At 43.7% G+C, this 22,683-nt stretch overlaps 1 protein-coding gene across 4 annotated transcripts in view; it reads right to left on the minus strand.

The window, feature by feature from the left end:
* The window catches only part of POC1B (POC1 centriolar protein B), a 113,785-nt gene that overhangs the window by 71,393 nt on the left and 19,709 nt on the right, over positions 1–22,683 (minus strand). For all 4 annotated transcript variants that reach the window (XM_083182368.1, XM_083182371.1, XM_083182369.1 and 1 more), the window contains exons 3-6: positions 11,668–11,839; positions 9,023–9,202; positions 6,981–7,088; positions 1,576–1,691 (exon numbers count right to left, since the gene is read on the minus strand). In XM_083182368.1, the coding sequence (XP_083038494.1) occupies positions 1,576–1,691; positions 6,981–7,088; positions 9,023–9,202; positions 11,668–11,839 (576 nt within the window). The remainder of the gene's footprint in view (positions 1–1,575; positions 1,692–6,980; positions 7,089–9,022; positions 9,203–11,667; positions 11,840–22,683) is intronic.

The following is a 22,683-nucleotide window of genomic DNA, read 5'->3' on the forward strand; positions in this document are numbered from 1 at the left end:
ATGGTCTATGGATGCCTCTCTTGTAATGCCACTTGCCCATGGGCAGATGGGCATGGTCTAAATGGATCAGAGATGGGCTCCGACGTGAGAATTTCTTATTGCCATGTGTCAAAAACAAATGATATTTTCCTTATGTAAGGATCGGTAAATATGCCCCTCAGTGAGAGAAATAACAGTCTCCTAAAATATATTCTATGCCTTCTGAACACCACCAGTGGTTGGGAGATGCCTAAAGTAGGATGAGCTACCTCCTCTGCCCATCACTCCCTGTAGTACCTTCTACCTCGTTTACTTAACTGCAAGAGATGGCATTCAGGCCTCCTGTCACATCCACTGCTGATCATGACCGTGTTTGCAGATCAAAGCCTAATGTGAATGTACTACCTCTTTATGTGTGAGGAGTGAAAATACTGAAGTCTAGTTTGCTCTACAATGGGGCCAGAAATCAGCTGCTTCAGAAGAGGTAGGCGGTCACTGTCCTGTAATTTACCCAGTAGGTAAAATCTAGGCTCTGGAGGGAGGTTATTTTCTATCCGCAAAAAGCACACCCATTAGCGTTAAACAAGTTTCATACAGAAACCTCTAGAAAATAAACTCATCTGTGGGGGCCTTTAGGCCCTGTGTCTGTTCCACAAGATGATCAGACTTGGGCTAAAAGGAGTGTTGGGCTTATTAAGTTATGCTTCACAGAATTGCAAGAAAAAACAAGCAGCATAATGAACAAAATGCAGATCTGGGAAAGGTTGGGCGCCTTTGTCACAGTCCAGCAGAGGCCTCACTTTCCCGTCCTGACAATCCGGCACAGTCTACTGCTCGGAGCTCTGTTTGTCGGACGGGGGAGTAAATGCTTCTCTCTGCCGGCTTCAAGGTCTGGCGGTAATCAACAGTGGTAGACCCTTATGGGAGCTGCCATATTCTTTTGGTCATATGACCATAGACCGCCCTATCGGGCTCCAGTGATCACTAGCGGCCAATTAGGGAGCACTTCAGGGTATAGAGAGGGCTCTCCCATAGTGTCCGGGCAACAATTTTCACATCCTGTCTGTGTGTGTCCTGAGAGCCTTCTTTTGTGCTCCCCAGCCGTCCAGTATACTATTCAGTCCTCAGTGGTTCAGTCCAGTCCATCTGGATATTTTTTACTGTCTTCAGCAGTTCGGTCCAGTTGGAAATCCTCTGGTCCAGAATATTCTTCAGCCGTCCAGTCCAGGGTATTCTACAGTAATTTAGGGACCCAGCCAAGCCTATTAATTCTTTAGATTACTTTAATTTTCAGAATAATATATTCTTCAATACTTCATCTCTTTCTGAAGAGGGAACCTATTTCCTTTCCTGGGGTTGGGGGAACTGGCATGTAGGGAGGGGGGTTGATGGAAGCTTTTCTTATAGGACGCTCTGTAAAAATGTTGCTTGGGGAGGAGGAATGGGCGCATGTACTATACCCTTTAAGAACGCATGTGTTTAGGTTCAAGAATGTGCTTGGTTCAGGATGAGTGACTCCTAGGTTTTATAGAAAGTGTTAAGACCTGCTCTATGCAATCTAGATATGTGAAGATGCATGTGTTATTGTATTGTTACCTTGATAATGTTGTAGTAATTTATTCATTCGGATATCCCAGACTTTTACCGTACTGTCTGCACCTGCCGAAGCAACACAGGTTCCTGATGGATTAAAGTCCACATAACTGGAATGTCTGAAATTAAATTTAAAAACTATTTTTAAATGGAAAAATCAGGTCTTGAATCTTAAACAATGTAAGGTAACTAAATAATATACAGAAGAATATCAGAACAGTTATTAATCATACATATCAAGTCTTAACATGATTTAACCAAATGTGGTTTAAAGTAGGGCTGCATTTTTACACTGAAATTGTTCCCAAATAAGTCTGCATTTGCAGAGTGAAATGGTTGGTTAAAGCAGCACTCCCAGGTATGGTAAACAATGAATTCTACTTTACTAGATGCCGAAGCAACATAAAAAAATCTTATTTATTTGTTAGCATACTATTAACATAAGATTTTGCTCATGTTTTGAATGTTCTGTGCAATCTAATCCTTCTCCAATGTAGAATAACCCCTCTCTAGGAAGCACAAGTCATTGAATGATACGGACATGTAAAATTTCCAGACCATATTGCCAGTGATGGGAGTGTGCCCCGGCGATAAACCGCCGGGTGCGCGCTCCCGTTTTCAGCCCCGTTCTAATCGCTGGTCACAGGAGCTTGCTCCTGTGACCAGCTGATTACCTCTGTGGCTCCCCCGGCAGAGGTTTCTTTTCATCAGCGACCATCTCTGGTCGCTGATGAAAGGAGAAACTGAGCAATATATCTCCCCTGTGTGTACGCACCTTCAGATGCAAAGAGATGATTAATTGATAGGCAACTTCGGTATCTGTTTGCAACTGGTTCTGTATATGAAGAACAAAGGACCCCAACTTGGAAAAAGCTGCAGGTGCTGCATCGATGCACATCATACAGATTCAGAGACTTAGGGGGTGATTGTAGTTCAATCAATCCCATGCACGTTCGCACAGAGGTGAGATTTTTAGAGACCGTGCATGCATATAAGTATTTATGTGCATGTGCAGCCTCTGTTTGCAAGCGGGCATGGAAAATTTATTATTCGCCAGTTTATGGTGTTGACCAGTCTGCAATAAACCTTTGCACTTTATTTGACTGAAAATCCGTGAGTGCTGCCTCATTGCTGCTATATTATATATACATACATACGAGGATGGCTTGATAAGTAATACCTCCATGGCTAGAAGTTTTTTCATTTATGACCAGTCGAACGCTTTTTTTTTTTTTTAACATAACTCAGTTTATCCTCTATGTAATGCACTATTTACTTTTCAACGTGGTCCCCATCCTTTTCCACGCATGTGCGCCAAAGCTTGACGAGCCAGGCAAACTTATCTCAGAAGAAAGCTGGTGGTTGTTGTTGACCAGGACCAGGTGAAGTGTTGACCCTAAAGGTGCTCTTTCAGCTTTGGGAAAAGTGTTGCAGTGCCTGCAGTTCAAGGAAGTTTTGCCACACCCGTCGTACAGCTCTGACCTTGTGCCCAGTGAGTTACGCAAAGAGCACCTTCAACTCTGACGACGAGGTGAAAGCTGCCGTTCGGTCCTAGTGTTGACAAAGCCAAAAGCTTCCTTCTCTGATGGGTTTGTCCGACTCGTCAAGTGTTGGCGCACATGCATGGGGACTACGTTGAAAAGTGAAACAAAAAAAAAACCGTATAGCAATGGGGGTATTACATATACTCCTGATGAAGGCTGGCATGCTGCCGGCTGAAACAGCTGTCGGGACTACAGACAGTCTGATAACTAACATGACCTGTTGAAATACATCGTTTTGTTTCACCAAAATCGTGAGTGCTGGTTTTCTTTTCCTACCAAGGATTAAGTGTTGATGTGCGAGCCGGCACTCCTTAATAGCGATGGTAAGGTACCCCGGGTGCCATCCACAGATGGAAAAAACTGGCGTCACTCCGAGGAATTTTTCAAATGAAGAAGATTTTTATGTAGCAAAAGTCGACATAAGCATGTCAGTACAGTTGATGCTTCAATGACATGTAGCCATTTTCTTCAGGACATGACATGCAAGATGAAACAAGTATACAGTGCTTGATACAAGCTTTAAGTAGAGCGCTTACCTGACAGGGTCCGCCCGGCGGCCGGGTGCATGCCGTCCCTCCCCCAACACGGGGTGTTCCGGTGTGCTGACGTCTGCTTCCGGCTCCCGTTGTCCGGGAAACACACCAAGCTAACGTCCCCAGCCGTCGGACGTCATCCAGCAGATCTCAGCAGAGCTATACGTAAAAAACATGTATTGAATGATTAAGTGATAATTAGGTGCCAACCTCGTAATGTTAGCACCGCAATATGACATAAACAGGGCAGGACATGACACATATGTGACAACAGCGTGACAAATGAATGTTCAATATAACACACTCCAATTGAACCTTTCATTGAGTCCCAACGGTTTGCTGGTCTGTAGCCTAAATATCCATCTAGACTCCAATTTGAGGAGTGCCCCATCACGATCACCCCCTCTGCGCAGTGGGGGACGTGATCAATCAAAAAGAATTTTAAATCTCCGATGGAATGGCCAGCCTCCAGGAAATGCCTGGCCACTGGCTGATCTGCAGATTTGGTTTTGATAGCATTTCCAATAGCAGAGTGCTGCAAGGCCATCCTCTCACGAATAGTGCGGATGGTCTTGCCCACGTAGTGCAAACGGCAGGGGCAATATAGGAGATATATGACGTGGGTCATTAGACAGGTGTGCACATGTTTAATGGAGATGCTGGTGTGATTAATGGGATGGTTGAATGCCTTGCACACCACCATATTTTTGCAGGTCGTGCAGCTAAGACACCTGTAGCATCCTGGGGGTCTCGTTAAAATTGGATGGAGGCTGGGGTATGTCAAAACCTGTTATGTCCGTGTGGACCACTCTGTCCTTAATGTTGCGGCCTCGTGTATAACAAGCCATTGGTCTTATCTTATACAAAATATAAGACCAATGGCTTGTTATACACGAGGCCGCAACATTAAGGACAGAGTGGTCCACACGGACATAACAGGTTTTGACATACCCCAGCCTCCATCCAATTTTCTAACGAGACCCCCAGGATGCTGCAGGTGTCTTAGCTGCACGACCTGCAAAAATATGGTGGTGTGCAAGGCATTCAACCATCCCATTAATCACACCAGCATCTCCATTAAACATGTGCTCACCTGTCTAATTACCCACGTCATATATCTCCTATATTGCCCCTGCCGTTTGCACTACGTGGGCAAGACCATTCGCACTATTCATGAGAGGATGGCCTTGCACCGCTCTGCTATTGGAAATGCTATCAAAACCGAGGCCCTTATTCTGATCGGTGCGGCCGGATCCGAATATGCGGCCAGGACCGTGCGTGCGAAACCCTGCCTTCCATACGGATCGCCAACTCCGTCCGTACGCAGTAAGAAGCTGGCCGAACGGACCGCACGTGTATTTTTCACGGAATACGCCTCCTCCATCTCAGGGAACCTCCCCCATCATTCGATGGTCGCAGACCATCGAATGCAGGACCGAGTGGTCCACCAGCTCCCGCAACCTCAGACCACACGGACATTTTTCCGTGCAAAAGCAGGGATCTGGGCGGGCAGCTGACATCCGGCGATGTCATATGTCCGCCCCCTACACGTGCGTCACGACCGCATTACCATACGTACGCCCAGCATTTGCATGGGAACGCCCATGAAACGCGGGGCGTATGCATATGGTAATGAGCCCAAATAGCCCTTCACGCCCCTCTCCACCCCCTGTTCGTAGTGTTCACATTTCATGCGGGATTTGGCCGTACGCCCCGCTCGCACATGCGCAGAGATGCCTCTGCACATGCGCAGACACAAAACATCGGCGGCACGAACGCACGCGGATATTACCGCACCAACCAGAATAAGGGCCCAAATCTGCAGATCAGCCAGTGGCCAGGCATTTCCTGGAGGCTGGCCATTCCATCGGATATTTAAAATTCATTTTGATTGATCACATCTCCCCACTGTGCAGAGGGGGTGATCGTGATGGGGCACTCCTCAAATTGGAGTCTAGATGGATATTTAGGCTACAGACCAGCAAACCGTTGGGACTCAATGAGAGGTTCAATTGGAGTGTGTTATATTGAACATTCATTTGTCACGCTGTTGTCACATACAGTATGTGTCATGTCCTGCCTTGTTTATGTCATATTGCGGTGCTAACAATAAGAGGTTGGCACCTAATTATCACTTATTCATTCAATACATGTTTTTTACGTATAGCTCTGCTGAGATCTGCTGGATGACGTCCGGCGGCTGGGTACGTTATTTGGTGTGTTTACCGGACAACGGGAGCCGGAAGCAGACGTCAGCACACCGGAACACCCCGTGTTGGGGGAGGGACGGCATGCACCCGGCCGCCGGGCAGACCCTGTCAGGTAAGCGCTCTATTTAAAGCTTGTATCATGCACTGTATACTTGTTTCATCTTGCATGTCATGTCCTGAAGAAAATGGCTACATGTCATTGAAACGTTGACTGTACTGACATGCTTATGTCGACTTTTGCTACATAAAAATCTTCTTCATTTGAAAAATTCCTCGGAGTGACGCCAGTTTTTTCCACAATATATATATATATATATATATATATATATATATATATATATATATAATCCAAGGGTCCAGGGCACTCACCAAACTGATAGTCTGCAACAAGTCCTTTATTTTCTCATTACTGAGATCCTTAATCATGGCAGTAATCCAACACACAAGCACAACTGCTATATATAAAATTATGTACATAGGAAATTGTAGTCAGTCTGCTACACTCTCCTAATAAACTCATCGGCCCCCAATTTCCATCTCAGTAAATAGATAGGAATCGGTTTCAAACAAACAGAGACCTTTGTCAAGGTGAACCCCGAAAGTCGGACACCATTTCCTACTAAATTTGTGTATATAGTGTTTATTCTAGCACCCGCCAGCTTTGAAAACCCATGCAGTTCCTGTTCCCTGCCTGGGGTGTCGCTGTCTGCTGTAGTGTTTCTAGCACAGATATGGATTGCATATCAGTGCTGATATACAGACCACACTGTGCTAGAAGCACTACAGCAGACAGCGACACCCCAGGCAGGGAAGAGGAACTGCATGGGTTTTCAAAGCTGACGGGTGCTAGAATGAACACTAGTGTGTGTATATATATATATATATATATATATATATATATATATATATATACACACACACATCGTATCTATGTGTGTGTTTGCAGGGCAGAAATCCTTAATGGCGTCAGATATAAACGTAAACAATCATTTTTGTAAAGCACTGTACAATAAATTGACGCTAAGTAAAATAATAACAGTAATGATGTTTTCTAGTAGCTGAGCTCCTTCTGTGTTGATTCCTGTACTTTCCAGGGTCATTTAGATACAATACATAATTACCCTTTGTAATCCATGAAGGTGTTAATGCAAATTCTGTTTGTTGTGTCCCAGATTCGTACAGTCTTATCATCGCTGCATGACGTGATTAGTCTTCCATCTGGGGAAAATCTGTAAATGAAGAAAGATTAGAGAACCCCAGAGAGGATGCTGATAAAAGGAATGAATTAAATTGTTTAAACACCTGGTGAAACAAACTGACACTGAACAGCGGGAAACGAGTGCTAATACAAAACTTAACATGAGATCAGAAAGGAGGTCACGTTAGATGACAGCGGTGCACACACTAAATGCAATACACATGTGTACTGAGAGAAAGCTTTATTAACCCTTTATGACTGAAGGTACTCTGCATCCTGATGACAAATAATTTCAGCATTGTTTTGGCTTTGCTGCAATTACATTTTTAGATTTAAACTAAGCTTTTTGCTGTACATCAAGTAGGTAATTCAATTGTGGATGAAGGTTGGGAAATTCTGTTTGTACAGTGTTTCAACGCAAGCAGTGGCACCGTATTTTGCAACCCTAAACCGTCTGAATCCGCAGAACACGGCATGCTGTAAAATGTGGCTTCTGCCACACTGATTTGGCCGGGCAAAGTATCCACTGCTAAATGTCAATCAGAGGCTTTGGTTGTACTTACAGCATGAAAGCACATTAGCAAAATAATAAAAAAAATCATGAAAGCTACACACAGATTTTAATATCGATCTCTTCTCTCTCTGCAGCAATTTAAGTAGACAGACACAGGCATTGACATAAATGTCATTGATCCTGGTGAGAAAAATCAAATTTATGTGCATGTACTGTTAGAAAAAGTACGGAAGGGTGAACTTTTCTAAGCAGCACGTATGCCTCATCATATGTTTTTTCTAAAATGACAGGATATCTGAGCGGTGAGTGAATCGTAAGTGCACTAGCTGAGATTGAAGTTCCAATGGGCCGATATCAATACCCCTGCGCCAGCTTCTCACCCTTTACAACGTTCTAGGGCAGGGATGGGGAACCTTCGGCCCTCCAGCTGTTGTTCAACTACACATCCCAGCATGCCCTGCAACAGTTTTAGCATAGCCACATAGCAAAACTGTAGCAGGGCATGCTGGGATGTGTAGTTCAACAACAGCTGGAGGGTCGAAGGTTCCCAATCCCTGTTCTAGGGGAATCCTCGCTGTGAGAGGATGGCGAGGATTCCCACAAACAACGAGGTTCGCTGGTAACGTTTACACTATGGTGCTGACCTGGCATATTTAGTGGCGGGAGTTGTGTGAGCCAAAAACAAAATATTTGAAGTGCTAGTTTGGGCGCCATATAGTGGGCTCCAGCATGCAAAACACTCAAATTCAAACAATAGAGGGAGATTTATGTGTGAATACTTTGGCCAGTATTCAATGCCTCTGATTCGCCATATTTTCTGGGGAATCAGGCAATTCCCTGGGTTTACAGGGAATTTTCTCACGGAAAAAACAATTCGCCTTATTCAATGGACACAATTCTCTGCAAATGAAGAGCGAATGTCTGGCGATTCTCTGTTTGTGATTCGGATTCGCCAGTGGCTTTCATTGGGGTTTTTAGTGGAATTGTGTGATAGTGAAGTGGAGAACTGCTTTCTCCAGTGATTTTCCCCGGATTCCCCATTTTACATTCCTCATCTTTTTCTGGAGAGCTGGAATGTGATCTTTGAAAATAAAGCGTTTATTTTTATTTTGGTGTCAAAAAAATCAGAATTTTTTTTCTGTGAAGGCCCCCGAAGGATTTTTTCCCCATACAAACGGCCCTTGACACAAAAAAGGTTTGCGACCCCTGTGCTATACTAACCCATGCTTTGTCAAAGCCGCTGATTATTAGCGGCACTGACTGATAGATTTAAATTCAGGTGAAGCATTTACTTTGCTTACCATGAGTCCATTAGTCCATCAGTCCAATTTTAAAGGGCAGAAAATTACCCTTTGTAAGTAATGAAGCCCATTAGAGACATTTTCAAACACACAAGAAGATTGCACATTTTAGCTAGCAAAACACAAGGCTTACTTGGCAAACACACTTACTTTGCACATCGCACCCAGTTTGTATGCTGGGTGAGGGAAAACAAGAAACGCTGATGATGAACATTCCATGCTTTGATTGACTTGTCATCAGATGCAGTAATAATGCACTGACCATCACTTGAAAAGTCAACGCTGCGTACACAAGCTGTGTGGGCCTTAAATATGGTGGATTCCCCTTTGCTGAAAAACAAAAACTCATGACATTAATTCAGCAGGTTGACATGGACAGAACACGGATTATTATTATTATAGATGGGACACTTTTATACCGGAAAATGTCAAACTTTGAGCGCGTTTCCTTTAGCGAACTTTCAGGAATAACATTATATTGGATTACTGGTGATGGCATTCTCAGATGCCAGTTGGCAAAACTCACTAGATCAGTTTTTCTCTAGACCAGGACCTTCATGGACAATTTAGAATGGGAGTTACAAGCTCCCACAATTGCCCTAGATGTGGTTAAGAGGCAGCAAATCTTTACCATTCAGTGATTTCCCCTATAAAGTTGGCAGGCAGGGTGGCATCAAGGTGGGTAGGGACCATTACTCTTGGCCCTTGGCGGATCGCATCGCACCTCCCGCAAAATCGCATGCGATTTTATAGGATGCAATGCCATTACATTAGCTATACACTTGTATGACATGCAATGAGGTTTTAGGCACCCCCCCACCCCGAAGCATGGCGAACGGCGGCGGTACGCGTCCTCCCGACCTTTTCATAACACCACTATCCACGTCGACGTGGAGTTGATTGTATATAGTGTGGCGAGCGCAGCAAGCCACCGAGCCCGAAGCATGGCGAGCCCTGCGAGGGGCCGCGGAATACATGTAAAGTAATCTGCGTCCGCTTGCTACGCTCGCCACACTATATAAAATCAACTCCACGCCGACATCGATAGTGGGGGCATGAAAAGGTCGGGAGGATGCGCTCCGCCGCCGCACGCCACACTTCGGGGTGGCGTGGATAGTGGGGGGTGCATAAAACCTCATTGCATGTCATACAAGTGTATAGCTAATGTAATGGCATCGCACCCTATAAAATCGCATGTGATAGCATGCGATTTTGCGGGAGGTGCGATGCAATCCGATCTGTCAGGGCCAAGAGAGCAGTGAATAAATTACATAGGAAAATCGCATCGCATCATATTAAAACGCCCCAAGCAATGCAATGCGATGCGATTTTCTTACGCAGAATCACCCACTAAGCAATTTGCTAATACACAAGTACTGCACAATTCATTTTTATTAGCTTTCCAGATACTGGCCAATACTGGATGGCAGAATTGTTTCTAAACAGCTTTTTAAAAATACTAACTGCCCCTACTTTGCAGAAATTCTAACTGACCCTACTTTCCAGAAATACTAACTGCCCCTAAAAACATCTCTCAGATATTTAAACAAGTCTTTCGCCCACTTGCTAGCTCCCCAAAGTTTAACAGCTCCTGCCACAATAATAATGTAAAGAATAGAGTGTGGACCCTGGACGACCACTCTCTTCAATATCCTCAGGTGTCTGTTCCTGTCCAAACAGTGTGCCTCTTCTTTTAAAGCAGTGGAAGGGATCTCTGCCCTCCATTGACGTCAGTATGTATAGCCTCGAATGCCAAATGGTGTGCTACCTGGTGTGTCACACCAGGCGCTCCATCCAACATCCCTCTCTGACAGAAAAATGTTAACGCTGGAGAGGGTGCCGGCAGCTCCCCCCCCCCCCCCTCCACACACACACACACTCTAACCCAGTGTCTAAACCTAACTACCCCCACTTCCCCAGCCTAACCCTAACTTGTAAAGCATCCTGGCATTCAGGATTTCAACACTGGCATCCTTATTGATGTTGCCGGGAATCTGGCACCAGTGTCCTGTCGGTAGACGGGATACCGGTGTCAGTACTGTGATGCTGGACACATCCCGATAACAGCGCCCACATTGATTCGCCCATTTATTTGCATGAGGGCGAGCATCAGGAAACCCCTTTCTACTTTCTTGTGAACCCTTGTACAGTATCTACTTTTGGGTCCAGTATTACTCACTGGCATTTTGTTTACATACTGTATTCTATCAGTGTTTCTAAATTGAATATACAATATTTCCTAGTGCAGTGTATCTGACACTGAGCCATTGTATTTTACTACTTCACTTTTTTCACATATTTTAATAGACTGGTCTAAGATTCTGCTTCATTTCCTAACTTTTGCTTCAATAACAAACTACAGTACTTTGAAAAAATGTTATATGAAATATTCCTCCACATTATGCAGTGCCATAGCTCAGAGCAAAGGTTTCCATCTAGATTTCCATTTACAGCTAAGTATGAAGTCAATGGTTTTTTTTCTCTTTGAGAGAACTATAAAAAAATAAAAACTAGATTATACTTATGAAGGCATTGCTGGAACACCTTGAAGCACATTTTTTCTTCCAATTGGATTCCCAAATGTATGAGAATAGTAATTGCAATCAAAAGAGATATAAAATACTTAAATGAGGTTTATTTTGAACATTCGCACATGCATGCCAAGTGTGTAACTGAAAACACACACACACACACACACACACAAAACCTTAACAAGCTTCACTAAGAAAAGAACACTTACAAATATACATATCAGTGTGGGGAGGGGCACATTTACATTCTTATTCAGTACCTACATGTTTGGGGTCCAAAGCCTGACTGTTCTGTCTTTAGCAGCTGATGCCACCAGATGTCCAGTAGGAGAAAACTGAACACTAGTCACAGCCTCTTTGTGTCCTATAAACCGGAAAGCACGGGACTGAGGCTTGAAGTTCCACACCATGACAAACGTATCTGCTGCAGATGACACTACAAAGGTAAAAGTATACACAGTGTAAGAAAACAAAGGCTTCTGTGGAAAATACATACAACTACTAGTAACATACTATCTCACCTAGCGCAATCTCTCAAACTTTTTGCGAGAGTACAGAAATATAACTGGGGTAAAAAGATAAATCAGGGAAAAAAAGCCAGATTTCTATGCAATCTGCTAAAAGAAAAAGTTCTATCTGCAAAAGATACTGTAACTGAGAGATATTGGCAGGAGATTTTTGACTAGGTAGTCAAAATCTCCTAGATGTTTAGCCAAAATCTCCCAGTTTTTCTCCTGCTTAGTCAATATTGTCTAGCAGAGATTGCTTAGCATAGATAGACTGTGCAGGCAATGCAATTTTGATTAGATCATAGAGTATCATTACTTAGACAAAATTGCTTAATCAAAATCTCCAGTGCATCTAGCCAAAATCGCTTAGTCATAATTTTTCAGTCAAAATTGTCCATTGACCAATATCTCTCAGATACAAGTGTACAAGTTTTTAGGTATGCAGGCCATATCTGCTGAGGTAAGCAGACACCCACATCTAAACCCTTTGAACGAATACGAAAACATTTGGTTCGGACAAAAGCACGATCCTGCTGCTCTTGTCCATTACAAGTTCTTTATGTCTTCTTGATGGTAGATATCCGCCAGTACTGTAGCATGGTCTGAATGAATTCTTCTATATTGTTTTCTTCCAACAGATGATGTCACTAAATGAAGTACGCTTTTAGTCATACAACACTGATCAAAGGTATGGGTTCTGCCATTGACTATACTCTTTAAAACAACAATAAAGAGGATAGCAGACAACCCTGAATACTAAATTCCATTGTAAAAAATGTCAAATCATTCAAGTAACAAGGAAGACCACTGTTCATGTTGTTCTCCATAAGCATCCAAAGAAGCAACAGACATGCTGCTGGAGACTGAACAGCTGTCTGTTGCTGGCTTGTCCCATTACAAGAGGAGGTTGAGCTGTAACACTAAGATCAAGTGTAGTATCTGTTCTTATCAGTTGGGTTCCCTGAGTTTCTTCAAACTCAACACTAAGAAACCACACAAACTGCATAGCTTGGAAGGTTGAAATCAACTTATGTAAAGCTAAATTTACTAAAGCTTGGAGAGAGAAAGTGGAGAAAGATAAAGCACCAACCAATAAGCTGCTGACAATTTATAGGCTGTGTTTGAAAAATAATATTTAGGTTCTCCAAGCTTTGACTCATCTAGCTCAATGATCCAGAAAGGACCCTCAACAGTGCACGTTTTCCAGGTCTCCACACAGAATCACCGGTGAAATAATTAGCTCCACCTTTTGAAATGTGTCAGTGAGTGCACCTGTAAGAAAACGTGCACTATTTGGGGTCCTTGTGAACCAAGGGTGAGAAACACTGATCTAGCTCTGACGCACACCTGTAGAGAAAATAGATATTTTACATGTGTCTGTAAATAATCTATGTGACTCCCTAGATGAAAAATACTTTGTATACAATAGATACAGGGGAAACAAGTTTCTAATGAGTCATTCCCTCTTCATAACAAAAGGAGTCCTCAATGTCTGATTTCTCTGCTACCTCATTCTCTTCAGAAATACAGTAGTATGTGCCAGGGAGTTTGCCCAGGCTTGTTCTGCCAGATCAATAGCTAAGCCAACAGTACTTTCAAACTTGCAGGTTGTTAGGTGTGTACACTGTGCCAATGTAGGAGCGTCAGCGAATAAACAGCTTGTAAAGCTCCTGCAGTGGTCAGGACCAGGAGGTTGCATCCCGTGGTCTGCACATGCAACCTCCCAATCCCCATAGAGTAGCCACAACCTCTACTCCATCCATTGCTGCCACCACCCCACAGGAGGTCCCAGGGGGTGACAGCTCATCACACTCACTGCCCTGCTGCTCGGAAGCATTAGCACAATCAGGGATCGCAAATACATGCACACGCCTTTACTATATAAATATACTAGACCAGGGGTCCTCAAACTATTTTGATCTGGGACCCCATTAGACAATAAAAATAATGACGGGACCCCAGCAAGTTACAGCAGAAGGTCATCACATCACATGTGTAGTCAGCAGACAGCACATACATGGCAGCATTGTGTAGACACTAAATGATGTGAGGAGTCTAAAATAACAGAAAATTCAACAGATTTTCCAGACTCCTGTAATCACTGACTAAGTTTAGAAAAGTCATCAGGCTGATGGTCAGTAACATGGAGCCGCGATCCCATGCTCAGAAGGGTGGGACCCACTTTGGGGTCAGGACTCACAGTTTGAGAACTGTTCTACTAGACTAACAAGACTCTTCTCCACAGATCTAACAGATGAAGGAAAAGTGATCGATACAGAGAACATAACCTGGAATAGTGAACACTGCAAAAAGACAAACACTGAAACCCAACAGGAGCTGTATAAGAAAATAATACTATGCCACTATGCAAACCCCCAAAACACCATATCTGCGTGACTACAGCTGGGGAAACTACAAAAATGCGACCAAAAAATCGCATGCAATGCGACCGACGCGATGACCGCGATTTCCCATAGGGAACAATGTTAAATGTCCCAATTGACCCGATTTTCCTGTTCAATGTCCCAATTGACCCGATTTTCCATAGGGAACAATGTTAAATGGCCCACAGAGGCCAAATAGGCACCCTGAAGTGTGAAATGGCCCCCCCAATTGTTAACGCCACCCCACGATCAACGTCAACCCGAAGCGTGGCGAGCGGCGGCGGTACGTGTCCTGCGACCTTTTCATACCCCGACTATCCACGTTAGCGTGGAGTTGAGAATAGAAAGCGTGGCGAGGGGACGCGACGTGGATAGTCGGGGTATGAAAAGGTCGTAGGACGCGTACCGCCGCCGCTCGCCACGCTTCGGGTTCACGTTGATCGTGGGGTGGCGTTAACTATTGGGGGGGCCATTTCACACTTCAGGGTGCCTATTTGGCCTCTGTGGGCCATTTAACATTGTTCCCTATGGAAAATCGGGTCAATTGGGACATTGAACAGGAAAATCGGGTCAATTGGGACATTTAACATTGTTCCCTATGGGAAATCGCGGTCATCGCGTCGGTCGCATCGCATACGATTTTTTAGTACATGCGATGCCCGCGATGGGCGCCCTTCTAGGTAAAGAGTACCAGATTTACCATTATCAGCTAATCTGGACCTAGTGTGGGACGCCAATCAAAGGCTGCCTGCCCAGACCCCACCTTTCAAGCAAGCTCTGTGTTAGTCCTAAATCTCTAAAGGCTGATGGCAGCTTAATAATCTTCCTCCTTCATAAGAACTGTGAATGAGGCATTACTTAGCTGGCCAATTTCCATTCACATGATCTGAAGCTGTTACACCTACTGTACCTGATAGCATGCTGGGAGAATAGAATAGGGGCAGCGATGAGTGCTGATGCCCGCTCCTGCATCACCGATGGCCTGGCTGCTCATCTGCTGGTATTACAATCTAATGAGAAATGGACTGGATGGCTTTTCATAGCATCCTGCTATGGAAAGTCATCCACCCCCGAGAAAATCGCTAAAAATGCTCACTGTGTATGCACAGAGTGTTTTTTAGCCAAGCGATAGTCCCCATCATCGACCAGCATGCACTCTATCATTGCCTACAATTTGACCATAAATAGTTGACAACTTAAATGTAGCTCACTATATAAAATCACACAGAGGGTCTGACTTACTGTATTTAATGTATGTAACCTTAGCCTGGTCTATTTAAAACACTTATTGATGCTTAAAAGTCAATCCATTATAGTGTTCAACAGGACTTTCATCAAAATTGTAGCATTAGCTCAAAAATAGAAACTGTAGAAATGTGGACATGGTAGATTAATAGGAGTATCTAATTAGTCTAGTTTTCTGCATAGGCGGAAAAAAAAAACGAACTAATTTTATCCCTGACTACTCAATTGCGGACGTTTTTGGCCCCATAAAAAGCCAATGCCTTTTCCCTTTTTTTTCACCGAAAAGGCATTGGTGAAACATGCCTCAAAAAGAGTTGAAAATGGCTGCAATTTCACCAGCACAGTGGTGAAAATATGTGTCTCTACAGCTAATGCAAAAAAGAAAATAAAAAATCAGCTCTCCAACTGAATAGTGACTCTCCATTCGCTATAAAAAAAAGAATATAGAAAAATCTGACCTACTGTAATTGAATACCCCTTTAAATGTAAAGGCTGCACTTTTACACACTTTGGGCGGGATGTTGTAACATCCGCAGCCCTCTATCGCCGGGCATCGCATTATTAATGCTCTAACATATGCTGTTATTAATGCAAGGGACAGCTCTTGCGATAAGAGCTGTCCCTTGCGATGCCGTGTCGGCACTGGACTTCTGGGTCTGTGACCCGGGAGTCCATCTGCGCATGCGCAGAGTGACGTGCTGGCCGCAGGGCATGCTGGGAGGGATCCGTGACGGATCCCTCAAACAGCGCTGCGGTAAGAAGCCCATAGGTTTCTGCAGGAGATCGCCAGCTTTTGCTGGCGATTCCCTCCGCAGCGCTGCCACTGCAGAGGAACAATACCCCTTTGTCTGGGGGGAAAAAGCAGTTCTCTCAGTCTAGCATGTTTTACATACAAACTGTAATGACCAAGAGAGGTTATCACAACTAGTCTGAGGTATAATGTCACAGTGAATATAGTAGTGTTCTTATAGTATAGTAACGTGGTGGATACTAACAATAACCTTATACAGAGTTCAACTTAATTTATACTCCATAGAATAAGAGATTTTACTTTGTAAGCAGCTTTTTCAAAACACTGAAATTGAACTGAAAATTGTTTTACAATTCCAATAATTTATTTAAAAACATATACACAATGAATGAAACAGCTTTGCTATTACACTTTCCTCTAAGCCTAGAGTACACATTTATTTATACAGCTTTAGATATGAAACTCTGCTCCCAACATCAGTGTACTCGCAGTGCATTTGTTTAGGATTATATATATATATATCTGGTGGAAGTCTCACTAGGTAGAAGTCTCCTCAAGGTATTGGTTACCTGATATCGGTTCTCTGCTAATAGTAGGAAATACCTCTCCATCAGATTGTGGGATAAATTTCTCTCTATGCTTGGCCATCAGCCTCTCCAAAGGCTGTCAAAAATCCTTACAAATAGTAGAAAAAGACCCATCTACTAGACTGTAGGATAGGTCCCTTTCCGTTTGTGATAGGCTTCTCGCCATCCCAGATTTCTCTAAAAAGATTGTGAAAAACTAAAGAATTATTCCGGGCTTTTTGCCACTGGACCTCTTTTTACCACTATTGTGGGAAGTCTTACTAAAACCGACACTTCCATCCGTGATTGATTCTATACTGTTCTTTTTCGTGCACATGTATATAAAAAAAACCCTGGTGAAGCCTTTGTGAAAGGCGAAACGCATTGGGTTAGTTTTTGGCATCTTGAAAGAAATTAAAGAATACGTCTACGGAATTTCAAAGAGAAAAACTTTTTAATAAAAGATTTTTTTAATATCAAGTTGTATACATTGTTATATGCGGTGTAAAATCACACTCTAACCAGGTGGTGGAACATAACTTCTTAGGGCAGTATTCAATGAGAAAAATTCTCCGTGTTTTATGGAGAATTTGTGCTTTGTTCGCCTTGGACGGAGCATTTTGCTCTCCAAAAGCGAGCAACCCTATTCAATGTGAAATATTCTCCGTCTTTCTAAGTGATTTTCTCCGTCTCTCTCCGTGTAGAAATTCTCCATCTTTTGATGGAGATCTGGAATGTGAACTTTTAAACTAAAAGGTTTTTTTTTTAATTTTGGTGTCAAAAAATCAGGTTTTGTGAAGGGGCATGTTATTTTTATTCATGTGCTTATAGCACATGAATATATATTTAATTAAAAAAAAATACACAGTGCAGCCAGCAGGGGGCCGGAGCGCTCGAGCCGCTCATTAGATATTCATATATTCACTGCACCCGATCGTTAATATGCACGATCGGGTGCAGTGAATACTGGGTCCCCCGCTGGCTATAGGGGGGGGGGCAGCCTGTGCTGCCTGGGTCCAGGGGAGCCCCCCTACCCTCCACATTCCTCTGGAGCAGCCAGGGAGACTTTAATCTCTCTGGCTGCTTCCGTCCCCCGGCTCCCTGAAAGCTCCCTGCCGCGGACGCTCGTCCGCTGCAGGGGTTAAGACTCGCCGCGAGTGGCGGCGAGTCTTAAATACATTGAATAGTGGGAGCAGGAGGCTCCGAAACAGGGAGAATCTCCGCTAAAACACGGAGAGTGCATGGAGAGCGAAATAAAACGCTCTCCATGCACGGAGAACTTTCTCATTGAATACTGCCCTTAGCGCTCTCTATATCTTGGTGTCTACATACACACACACACATATATATATATATATATATATATATATATATATATATATATATATATATATATATATATATATATATATAATGTCCAGGGTGGAGCTGCACATCCTCTTCAATATTCATTAATCGGTGGTGCCATCCACAGACCCCCCCAGGGGTATAACAATAGTGTACAGACGGCGGCACTCAGCACAAATCATAGGCAGGAAACAGCAGTAACTTCAACGTTTCGAACCAACTTTATTGGGTTCTTCTTCAGGATAAAAGCACATTACATTACATACATACATTTATACATACCACCGAGTACCTCCCCTTCGTGAATTCGCGCCGTTTCCCCGCTCAGCGTGGTCGCGCAGTGACGTCACGCGCACGCGCGCTTACAATGCGCGTCATCGCGTCGGCGTCACCACGTTAGCCGCGAGACGGAGCCAGCAACAGTAACCATGGTGACACAATAACAAATCGGCTTCATCAGCCGGAAGAATATAGCATAACGCTACAATGGTAAACCACTGTAAGATACATATGGAAATCATTACTGTATATTGGATGGGGTACATAGCGCAACTACTATTCTCACCCACACACTCTATATAGACCCAAAAATAAACAAAAAAATAACATAACTTAAAAGAATATATACACCACCTATTGAACATAAAAAACAAAAGATGTGTACACAGATGAGAAAATCACAAGCCACCTAATACTGAAAAAATACAAAAAAAGATTAAACAAGAAAAATGACAAAATACAATCATGAAGACTGTGCAGGGAAAGAGCGAGAACTGGGAAATGTAAATAGAAATCAATTTAAAGGTGTACACACCCCATTATCATAACTAAGTCATACATGACTTTTAAGCAAATATGCATGTTCTCAAGGAATAAGGCGATGTGACAAACATATCAAATAACCTAAGCATGTTACAGAAAACAATGTAGACCCTTACTTTCGTTCAAACCTCGTGGTGACAGAGTATTTAAGCGATGGATCCATTGTGCTTCACATTTAAGGAGAGCTTTAGATCGATTCCCACCACGTAATGACGGAGGGATATGATCTATAATCATATATTTTAACATAGGTAAAGAATGGCGGGCCTCTGGTTGATCACTTGATCCCTTTTCAAGCGCCTGTTTAATCGAGGAACGGTGTCCCGCCATACGGTCACGAAGTGTACATTGTGTCTTACCAATGTAGTGCAATGAGCACGGACACTTAATCATATATACTATATATTTAGTTGTACATGTGACACGATGTCTTATGCAGTACCGTTTGCCACTAAGGGGATGGCAAAAAGAATCACCCGTCATTAGTGCCCGACAAGTGGCACAGCCCAGACATTTGAAGCAACCAGGTTTAGCAGCAAGAAACTGTATGCTGCTTGCCTCTCTAAGTTTAGAAACATCTGTTTTCATTACAATGTCGCGTACACTTCTTCCCCTAGTGTAGCACGGCATTATCCTGGTGTCTGTCAAATTCAGGGCTGCGTCCATTTGTATCAAGGGCCATAGTTTCTTAGTGACCTGGCCAACAGTGGAGCTGGCAGTACTAAAATGGTTAACCCACGGTAAGCTTTTACCCTTAGTAACATGCTCCTGATACAGTAATAGCGAGGACCTAGACTTAGACATGGCTTTTACCTTGGCCTCACATAAGAGTTTGTAGCCATAACCCCGCTCCAGGAATTTGGCAAACATCACATCAATCTGCTCATTGGCCAATTTGTCCGTGCTACATATCCTCCTCGCCCTCAGGAACTGTGAATATGGTAAGCTAAACTTCATGGGTGCTGGATGGCAACTACTAGCGTGTAGTACCGTATTACGGTCAGTAGGTTTAACGAATACAGATGTAATAATCGAGCCATCTACAACCGTGAGTGCTACGTCAAGGAAGTTGACGGCCACTCTGTCCATAGTGTATGTCAGTTTAACCGTACTGTTGGTAGCATTGTGAGTCTCAATGACAGATACAAACTTTTCCTCCTCACCAGACCAAATCAAGAACAAATCATCGATGTATCGGGTGTAAAAAAATACATGCTCCGACACATCAAGATTAGAAAAGAAAATATCACGTTCAACCTCCATCATAAATGCGTTGGCGTACGATGGGGCGAAATTACTCCCCATCGCACAGCCAACGCACTGCAGATAGAAGTTCCCGTCATAAACAAAATAGTTATGCGTCAATACTAGTTCAAGTAGGGAAAGCACAAAACCAATATCAGGCCCTCGATAATTTACATCATTTGTCAACAACCTCCTCACTGCCCCCAGTCCTGCCTCATTGGGGATAACAGTGTAGAGGCTAGTGACATCGATGCTACACAACAGGCAATTAGCAGGTAATGGTCCTAATTCACTCAGCCTATTCAGAAAGGCTGTAGTGTCCAGCAGGTGCCCAGGTGACGCTCTAATGCTAGGTTGTAGTATAGCATCGATAAAAGTAGATACATTTTGGAATAATGAGCCACGCGCAGCAATGATGGGCCTCCCCGGAGGTGCCACCATGCTCTTGTGGACTTTGGGCAACGTATAAAGGAGAGGTGCCACAGGATCAACCACTTTCAATGCAAGACATAATTCAGGGGAAATAACATTGTTATCAACAGCACTTTTCAACATTGAATCAAGAATATTAGAATAATCATTAGTGGGGTCTTTCCTTAGGGGGCTATACACCGCGACATCACCCAACTGTCTGGCGATCTCACGTTTATAGTCACCCAGGTTCTGTACCACTACGGCACCGCCTTTGTCGGCGGGCCGAATGACAATATCAGTATATGCCCCCAAATCATGTAATGCTGCAAACTCATCCTTGGTCATATTAGAACATGTTACACCTGGATGCTTAGGGTTAGAAACAACTTTTTGCATAAAGGTTTTAATTGTAGGGTTCATTGAAACAGGTTCGAACACAGACTTAGGCTGTAACTTCAAAACTTGTGACGGAATATCACACACATTGGAAACAGTAGAAACAGAGGGGGGAGAAATAGCAGGTTTGTTAAAGTATTCTTTCAGCTTTAAAAGCCTATTTAGCTTATACTTCTCCACCTCCCATTGCATTGTATCAAAACGGGTTGTGGGAACAAAGGACAGCCCCTTTGCCAACACCCGTTCTTCAGCATCAGTTAATATGTGTGTAGAAAGATTAAAGACTATGTCCTTAGAGGCGGTCTGCCCCTCCTTCCGCGACCTCGTACACTGACCTCCTCTCCTCGTCCTGTACCTGCGACGGGGGGTTTTGGTTGGCGTGTGCGTACCCCTAAAGGGGGAAGGATATTCTTCACACGCTTCCTAGATCTTGAAGGGCCATCAGAATCACTGGTCGTTATTAGGTCGGCAGAAGAATCAGTAGCTTCCTTATCAGTATGACCACGCCTCCGATATTGTCGGCCATATTGTCGCGGGCCATAGGGGTTGCCACCTCCTTGGGTCCAGGCATAGACCCTGTTCTGCTCATAGTCTGTATTGACAGTGAGTAGTTTGTTTTTCTTAAACTGTATAAGTTCACGTTTGTAAAGACTGACCTGCTTGGATAATTTGTCAAGCCAGTCAGTGGATACGTCAGCAGTAAAAGAGGATTTATGGCTATCTTCAAAAGTCTTAATACGTTCACGTGCCACCTCGAGCTCACGCCCGGACTCCTCTATTACAAGTAAAATAAGATCAAAGCTACATTTATTCAATATAGCGATCCACTTTTTACAAAACGTGATATTGAACCGTCCAATAGTGGGTGAATTCCGTACACGGAACCCCCTGGGAATACGCTTGTTCTTATAGTACTCGCTCAGAGTGATTCCATGATACATATAGTCTATCTCACGCTGCTTCAATTTAACCCAGTCCTTGTATAAGAACTCCAACGGGCGTACATCATCACCAGCCTCATCAGTAACTTGTTTGGCAAGTATAGCATCAGCCTCGGATTCCGAGAAGGACATCATATTACCCTGAGTAAGCAGGGCCAGATTGATAGATTCAGCATATTCAGCCTCAACTCCTTCTCCTCCCTCAGCCATGATGTGACTTGACTCAGGTGAAAGAAAACGATACCTGGTTCAGAAGATAAATGCCCAGTAACGGGGTGCTCAAGCTCCGAAAACCGCAATAAACTGCAATGGATGCGGTAATTCAACAATGTCCAGAGTGGAGCTGCACATCCTCTTCAATATTCATTAATCGGTGGTGCCATCCACAGACCCCCCCAGGGGTATAACAATAGTGTACAGACGGCGGCACTCAGCACAAATCATAGGCAGGAAACAGCAGTAACTTCAACGTTTCGAACCAACTTTATTGGGTTCTTCTTCAGGATAAAAGCACATTACATTACATACATACATTTATACATACCACCGAGTACCTCCCCTTCGTGAATTCGCGCCGTTTCCCCGCTCAGCGTGGTCGCGCAGTGACGTCACGCGCACGCGCGCTTACAATGCGCGTCATCGCGTCGGCGTCACCACGTT

The sequence above is a fragment of the Crinia signifera genome, chromosome 4, assembly GCF_055691185.1.
Source record: "Crinia signifera chromosome 4, ASM5569118v1, whole genome shotgun sequence".
NCBI classification, from domain to species: Eukaryota; Metazoa; Chordata; class Amphibia; order Anura; family Myobatrachidae; genus Crinia; species Crinia signifera.